At 39.2% G+C, this 8,568-nt stretch overlaps 1 protein-coding gene across 3 annotated transcripts in view; it reads right to left on the bottom strand.

Moving 5' to 3' along the window:
- Positions 1–232: 232 nt before the first annotated feature.
- The window catches only part of LOC127635261 (NXPE family member 3-like), a 30,783-nt gene continuing 22,447 nt past the window's right edge, over positions 233–8,568 (bottom strand). The window contains exons 4-9 of one of the 3 annotated variants that reach the window (XR_007969454.1): positions 7,394–7,809; positions 7,193–7,263; positions 6,909–7,112; positions 4,965–5,305; positions 1,689–2,537; positions 233–1,551 (exon numbers count right to left, since the gene is read on the bottom strand). Coding sequence is in view for 2 of the 3 variants with exons in the window: in XM_052115171.1 (XP_051971131.1) it covers positions 2,958–3,224; positions 4,965–5,305; positions 6,909–7,112; positions 7,193–7,263; positions 7,394–7,809 (1,299 nt within the window). In the remaining variant the exon portion in view is untranslated. Of the gene's footprint in view, positions 3,225–4,964; positions 5,306–6,908; positions 7,113–7,192; positions 7,264–7,393; positions 7,810–8,568 lie in introns of all 3 variants that reach the window. The other 2 variants (XM_052115172.1, XM_052115171.1) reach the window with 2 other exon arrangements.

The raw sequence follows: 8,568 nt of genomic DNA, 5'->3' as shown, positions 1-8,568 counted from the left end.
ATCAATTAAGTGAAAATATTTTTTTTTTCTTTTAGTTTATTTCGTATGCTTTCAGTTGGTTTGTCATGTTATATTGATTTAAGCAATAATAATAATAAAAAAAGAAACTTGGACAGACCACAGACCAAGCGCCATTCACAAACCAAAATGTTCAAAACAATATAAATTAAAATATCAAATTATTTCCTAATAATAATAATAATACAAAGCTTTACTGCAGTAAATAACCTTCCTTTATTTCAGAGCAATGCCTTTGCATTATCTACTTGTGCTCTTTCTTTAGCAGAAATATATAGGCTATTTGACTGTCAGGAATTCAAGCCACACAAGTTGTAGTTATTGAAACCAAGTGCAGGAGCATTTACTAAGATTCACAGGATTTACACAGTGAGACCAATGGTACAGGTGATATCACACAGATGCAGGCACTAATGAGCAAGTTAATTGAGTGCAGGTGCGGTGAATTGGAAATCAGGTGATGTGGAGTGGAGCGCTGAGGGATGCGTGACAATAACAACGTTTTCAAACATACCTGATCTCGCTGGATAAACAGCAGGGGCACAGCGATGAATTCAGATATCAACCCTTTGTTTGTTTCGACTGGACTTGATTTTGGCGGACGATATACCACCGCAATTGCTAATGCTTGAGCTTTATCCAAATAGAATAATAATACTTCAAAGCTACAATACATCTTCTACTTCTAAAATAAGATGCCAACCCTCCACCCCTACCAGTTGTTCTGGGGCAGTTTAAAAATGAGCAGTGTAAGGGTACAAGTTCAGAAAAGGCACTTATATCCCTGGCACACAGCCAAGTCTCCGTCACAAATAAAAAATCCAAATCATTACAGGTGAAGAAGCCATGCAAAATAAATATCTCGTTTACCAGCGATCAAGCGTTTACCAGAGCCATCCTGATTTGTATTAGATCGCCGTCCAGCTATGCTGCACGGCCCAGCGAGTGAAGATTGCAATGGTTTACTGCACCTCGACGAAGATACCGACACTGGGGAAACCTGAGAGAGGTGTCCTGGGTCACAGGAAAAAGCCAATGGTGAGACAACTCCAGCGATCACCTTAAGATGAAGCAGCCACAGCCAAACCCTCGCTCGGGATAATGCAAGGGCGATGAGCAGATTGATGTGCTAGGTAGGATTTCAGATTAACAACTATGCCTCTACTTTACTCTTCTTCTGTGGTGTTTTCTCCCAGGATAGAGCCACAGCGACTGGCGCAGACATGCGAGGACGCTCGTCAGGAGGGGAGGTGGAAGTTTGGAGTCTTTCACTTTTGTGTTTGATAGTGCCTCGACGGTGTTTGTAATGGCAAGGAGCATTTGACGGTCATAAAAACTTTTACATTTAGAATAAAAAAAGAATAATAAGCAAGAGAGACATACCCAAGAGCAGACAGCCAGCCACATACCGGCACCATCATGCAACAGTTTTCCCAATTTTATGGACCTACAGAGCTGAAATATTTTGGTGAGAGGAGGTGAGACCAGAGGGAGCTTTCTGAGGGTGCTTGAGCAAGGATGCTCCGGTGGATCCTATGCAAAGGAATTTTTGTGAAAACACCGGATGCAAATATTAATTGCCCACCCCATTGACATCTGGCACAAACATATTAATTAATTTATCACCTTTGTGGTTTAAATATACTTTGTCACATTATTTAACAGTGCACCTTGAATTATCATAGGCTTCCCTGTTGCACTAACCAACAGCCTTCAAGGCATAATTTCATAGGGCTTCATGGATGACCACTAAGTGATGTCCTATATTGAGATGTCTCACTCATCTCCCTCAGAGAACAGAGAACAAAGAGTTACAACCGTAACCATGGTTTAGTTTCTTGATAACCACCAGCATTCATTTGATTTTTAATTGCATTAATGTTTTAATGTTTTGTTTTAACTTTTAAATTATTTTTTCTTATGGGTGTTTGTTACAAGACAATATAAAATATCACCAAAACTGTGCATTAAAAACATTCCTGTTTACAAAAATGTGAATCAAAATAAAATACAAACAAGCAATAACCAACTATTATTATTATAATTCACAAACTCAAATACAAGCTTTGAGAGATGTCAAGGAGAGAAAAATATCTCAAATTCAAGTCACATTACAATTTTCCATATTCACAATAGTAATATTTGTAAATAATGAAGATAAATATGATAGAATGTGGTGACCAAGATTTAATTCAAGATTATATACAGCAAGTTACACATCTTCTCTAGCTTAGATCAAGTCTCCTTCAATTTGCATCATACTGTATGTTCTGTATAAAGTTAGAGTAGTCAGAGTAGTAATAATTACTGTGCCTGATGCGTCAGCTTGGGCAGATATATGAGAGTAACATGTCAACCTCATTAGCAATGATAACATGACCTGGGTGAATGTTTTCAGGTAGATAGTGACAAGAAGTCATCTGCCAGACATCCAAGTAGACCACTCCATAAATATTTCTGAACATCTCCCTCATCACTGTGTTCAACTGCAGTGCATACCAATCACTTTGAAAAATGTTCTATAACAAAGATTAATAATACAAACTTTAGTTTGAGCATAAATGAGCATCAATAACATTTTAGCATTTCAAAATGTATGTGCTGTATAACACGTTTGGCTGCAGGTTTCCAGTGAGTAAAATGGCTCCAAAAGTGAGTAAAATGGTGTCGTATTCAAATTAGGTTTTAAGGTGAATTTTAGATGGATGTTTTTAAAACATACCTCCCTAACCTCAAACTTTTGCCTAAATCTAACCATTAGTGTTTTAAAATGCAGAAGCAAAATGAAAAAACTAATTTTCTGAAGCAACCACATCATTTCGTGCCACTTCTATTACTCCGTAATGTCACACAACAGCTTGAAATCATGGTCAGACTTGATCCACAGTCCTCCAGTTCGAAGTCCAATGCCCTATCAAGTGAGCTACTGCACAAGCTAATCATGCTGGAATAAGGGTACTGTATACATATAGGCGATTCTTCAAAGAAGCATTAAAATGTATGTGGGCATTTCCCTCACATATTTTGTTTTGTTTTTTTGTCTTTTCCCCTCCCGTCTCCTCCCAGGTTGACCCTCCCACCGGAGATGGAGGGGTGTACGTCATGCCTGAGGCAACGCCGGGAGAAGGGCAGGGCTGGGCTGGAACAACGCACGCCCGGTCCCCAATCAGCCTGATGGGAGTGCAAGGGATAAAGGCAGCCAGTGACTACGGTTCAAGAGGGAGAGAGAATTACAGGCAGCTGCTCTGTGTTTATGTTTCAGTGTTTTTCATTTATTTCTTCATTAAACTATTATTTATATTGTCAAGCTGGTTCTTGCCTCCTCCTTTCCATTGAACTGCTTTGCAGTCATGATTTGAGTGAAAGTGAATAAAACACAAACTTTTCTAGTGTTTATGTCACCTGGAAACTGCAGTAAATTGTACCTGGAGACACATATAACAAGTTTTGCAAAGAGTTTCAGTATATAGTGTCACGTTTTCACTATGAGACCAGGTTGACATGTCTTTATTTACTGACCCTCATGTTGTTTTACTCCTGTATGCTGTATTTTTTTTCCTTTTATCCATGGAACCTAAAATTATATATATTACATATATATATTTTTATCTAAACGTGATTGCGAATGAGATTTTCAAGCAACTTAAATTTCAGTCTATTCAGCTATTGTACACCGATCAGCAACAACTGCCTAATATTGTGTAGGTCCCCCTTGTGCTGCCAACAGCTCTGACTCGTCGAGACATGACCTCTGAAGGTGTTCTGTGGTATCTGGCACCAAGACATTAGCAGCAGATCAGTCCATTAAGTTGCGGGTGGGGCCTCCATGGATCGGACTTGTTGGTCCAGCACATCCAATAGACGCTCTGTCGGAATGAGATCTGGGGAATTTGGAGGCCAAATCAACACTTTTAACTCTCTGTCATGTTCCTCAAATCATTCCTGATACATTTTTGCAGTGTGGTAGGGCGCATTATCCTGCTGTAAGAGGCCACTGACATCAGTGAAGGGATGTACATGGTCTGCAACAATCTTTAGGTAAGTGGTACAAAGTAACATCCACATGAATGCCAGGACTCAAGCTTTCCTAACAGAACATTGCCCAGAGCATCACACTGCCTCTGCCGGCCCGCCTTCTTCCCATGGTACCACCTGCTGCCATCTCGTCCCCAGGTAATCAAAGCACACGCACCACAGGATCTAAAAGCAACCGTGATTCATCAGAGCAGGCAACCTTCTTCCATTGCTCCATGGTCCAGTTCTGACGCTCACGTGCCCATTGTAGGCGCTTTCAGCGGTGCACAGGGGTCAGCATGGCTACTTTGACCGGTCTGTGACTACACAGCCCCATACGCAGCAAGCTGCGATGCACTGTATGTTTGGACACCTTTCTATCATGGCCAGCATTACATTTTTCAGCAATTTGTGTTACAAATTGTTAGCCTTCCCTCCCCATGTGCACCAATGAGTCGTATGGATTACTTTTGTTTCCTTTTTGTGATTTTTGGAGCTACAAAAATCTGATCATCATTCCGATCATTTTATGGATCTACAGAGCTGAAATATGTTTTTCTAAAAATCTTCATTTGTGTTCTGCTAAAGAAAGAAAGTCATACACATCTGGGATGGCTTGAGGGTGAGTAAATGTTAAGAGAATTCACATTTTTGGGTGAACTATCCTTTGTGAACTATCTTTTTAGTCTCTCAATTCATGAGGTCATCAAAGTTGCATGCATGATCAATAAAAATATAATTAGCAATGAATTGCAATAGTACTATACTGAAACCACATATCAATTTCCCAAAAGTACAGTATTTCATGTCACAAACCCATTTGGACCATATGGCCAGTAGGATATTAAAATATCCATATAGGCCAGTATTAAAATATTGTAAAAAGTTTTTATAATGAAAACAAGGAAGAAAACATTTATGACCAAGTGTACCTTTAGTCCTGCAGTGTTGCCAGACTTGATGATGACAGTAGTATCTGGTGCACGGCTCAGTAGTGCAACAACTGACTGACGAATTTTGGCCACTTCATGGACATAAAATGTAAGTGGGTGCAAAACACGGTGGGCAAAAATTGTGAAGACAATGACTGCATGACGACCACCAGCTATTTCATCAATATCATTGCTGATATAATGCAGATCAGCAATTGGCAATTTAGAAAATTTCAAAGGAACACCATGGAACCGCCAGTGAACAATGATATTATTTTGCAACTCCACAGCCATCAGGGGTCCACCTATACGAGAAGTGTGGAGGTCCAGTCTCTTTAAACCTAAATAAGTTCAGAAAACTTAACATTAGAATCTATGCTTGAAAAAGTAACTTTTTTCTTCATTTTGAACTATTGTTTTAACATTTTTAAAAATATAGCTTTTTGATAAATGTTATGCTTGAAAAGTGTGAATGTGCTCTTTCTAAATAACACTGGTCTGATTTTTTGTTATCTAATGCAAAGACACACATTAAGAAGTGCAGCTTAAATTTAAACAGTGGCGAATTCTCAGGGCCAGCAGTGTCACGAATAGTGGTAGGACAACGAGGGAGACAAAGGTTGAGGATCCACAAGCAGTAACTTCATTAAATAAACAAACACAAAGGAAAACCCACGATGGGGAAATAAACATAAACAAGGAACTCTGGAAGTGAACACAGAGCAGGCTTTAAACAAACTTTCCATAACAAACAACGATCGACAGTGACTGAACAAACAGGCAGGGTATAAATACAAGAAAGGACCAATGAACAAACAGAACTCAAAATAACATGATAAGGTGATGAACAGAAACCAATGGGAAACTTAACGAGGACAGGTGAAAACAATGAACAATGAACACGAGGGCTAACAAGACTGTGGAGTTACAGACGGGTCAAAAGTGAAGACTATGGAGTAACAAAAGTGACAAATGGAAAACAAAAGGGGAAACTGTAAAACAAGACAAGGTCATACGTTACAAGCAGAGGCTTTGCTAAATAAATAAATATTTTTCATCCTTTCATTCTCAATCACCTTTTTGCTGTATGTATTTTTAATTGCTTTCCACTCTTAAATATTCTACAAACAAATAGAGAAAAACGAATTTCCTTGGTGATCTTTAGGATATGTTCCGGTCGAGGCCTTCTAGCTCGCCTTGAGTGACGCAATCACGCTTTAAGTGATGTATGTAATTCAAGATCGTCAACACTGCCTCTATCACCATTGAGAAAGAGATCCTTATGGATTTTAAAACACGAGATGCATGAATGTGATTGATTAATTTATTAAACAGGAAAGGAGGACTGATTTTCACTTCAAGTAAATTGGTTAGTGCTTTTTGCATTGTTATAGCAACATCAGGAGTTTTCTAAGTGTAAATTAGTCTGCTGGTGCATTCAGTGTTGGATCAAGTTTTGAGAAGTTGTGCTGCGTTCAGTTCAACTCGGAAAGTCAGATTTTACAACTTTCTACTAGGAAAAGTGCAATGGAATGAATCTTGAAGTCAGAATTAAACTTGTAGGCTTGTGCAGAAATTATCAACTCCGATTTCGTCAAAATGCAGGGGCATGATGTCACACAAACATGTGGACACTCAGTGAGATATACAAAGTAAGTGATAAATATTCACTTTATTAATTAATATCGATGAATGAGTTTGTTTCCACATTACATGATATTAAAGCTGGTTTAACAAATGCCTTGATTGAAACCATGATTTCTTAATGGCATGAATTGCGCTGAAGGCCTAGACTTAAAATGCACGGCCCACAGCTGAGTTTAAAATACTTTTTGGGGCTACTGTATGTTTATTCATTAGTTCTAATAAAGATAAAAAAAAACATGAAAATTGTATTAAATAAAGTTGTTTATCCAACCAAGTAGTTTATGCCATATTACTTGCCTGGCAGCTTTTGTTCCAAATACTCAAACCACTGCCTTTCCGTGGAGTCTCCCATTAAATAAACAGTCTTGCTTTTAAGACAGTTTCCCATTTCTGGAGGGCTGAAGGATTTAGTGTTACACACAAAAGACTTCCAGACATCATGCAAATAGAATCCTGCAGGAACTGGCGTTGTGAGGCCAGATCTACATCTCTCCTTTGAACCTAAAGGAAAGGAATTAAAAAGGGTGAGCATTTTACAGTTCTTCATTCCCTTGTTACTATATTCATGAACATGAACATACCAATGTCTGTGGTGTTGGGAAGGACATTTATGATTTGCATGTCTCCAGTAAGTTCAATATTTGTTAATTTCCTACAGATATATAGACCGACAGACAGACAGAGAGACAGGCAGGCAGACACAGACAGATGGATCAAATCAATTAATACATACTTTTTCTACAATTGTGGAATACATTTTTAACCCTTTCCCATTAATTTACTTTGCAAAAAGTTTATTCTCAAAGGGATTTTGTGGGTTTTCCATAGGTCCACTTGCGTGATACACCCAGTTGTCACAGGACAGTGTCTTTGGTCTCTCACACTGCCACACCGTCCCGGTTTTTAGATCCTTATATTCACAGCAGCAGTTGCCTTTAATCCAGCTTCCGTTTGGGCCCCATTTAAGATTACATTCTACTACTTCACTGATTCTGACTCCTTTAGGTCCTGGCCCTTCAAAGTAGCCTTTGTAGTGGCTGCGTGGAAATGATGACTCTCGGTACTTTTTTAAAATATACACAACCTCACTGGAATGTACTAGACGCACAGACACTCGTGCCTGGCCTTCCCATGGCAGAAGAAGATCAACAGAGTAAGTCCCATTGCGGTGATCAACAACCTCTCCAAACACACTCGCCTTCAAGAACAAAAAAGAAAAGATGAATTGCTTGTCATTATCATATATTTGGTTAAGTATTTTAAAGCTTATTAGCCTAAAAGTATCATCCAGTATAGTGTAAATCAATCAACAACTCTATAATTTAGGTAGATGAAGCCTAATATAAAAATTGTCTGTAAAATGTTCCTAAAAAAATCTATTACTTGCGAGGGACCAGGACAAGACAGAGAACAGTATTCAATGGATTGGTGCCAAACCGTTACTGCCATCAGTTTCACGTGATGCCACATTTCAGCCTGATTTGTTGTTGACAAATATTATTATAAACTTTCATATAGAAACTAATCGGTTACTAACGTAACCTCGGTTCTCTCTAGATGAGGGAACGAGTATTGCATAAGCTAGCTTACGCTACGGGAAAGATTCATCTTTTCTGAGATATTGAAGCCAAAAAATTATCCTTAATTTTGTATCCATTGTCAACGCAGTGCGGCAGCTGCAGACCTTGAGCGGGCTAGCTAGCGAGCTCATTGGTTGCTCTGTGGCAACTGCTGCAGCCTATAGACGAGCTTGGGCTGAACTCGCGATCCAATGAGAGGCGCCAGGCTCACTGCATCAAAGCCCGCCAAAAAGGGCGTGACTAGAGTGCATATAAGCGTAGTTCAGTAGGCTGGAACCCTGGTTTTCATTGAATGAAGCGAAAAATCGCTCGTGGCGCTGAAGCACGGCCGAGTTACGCAATACTCGTTCCCTCATCTAGAGAGAACCGAGGTTACG

This window comes from Xyrauchen texanus, chromosome 42 (genome assembly GCF_025860055.1).
Source record: "Xyrauchen texanus isolate HMW12.3.18 chromosome 42, RBS_HiC_50CHRs, whole genome shotgun sequence".
Classification (NCBI taxonomy): domain Eukaryota; kingdom Metazoa; phylum Chordata; class Actinopteri; order Cypriniformes; family Catostomidae; genus Xyrauchen; species Xyrauchen texanus.
The sequence above is the reverse complement of the archived record's forward strand: the minus strand, read 5'-3'. Positions and strand labels throughout refer to the sequence as shown.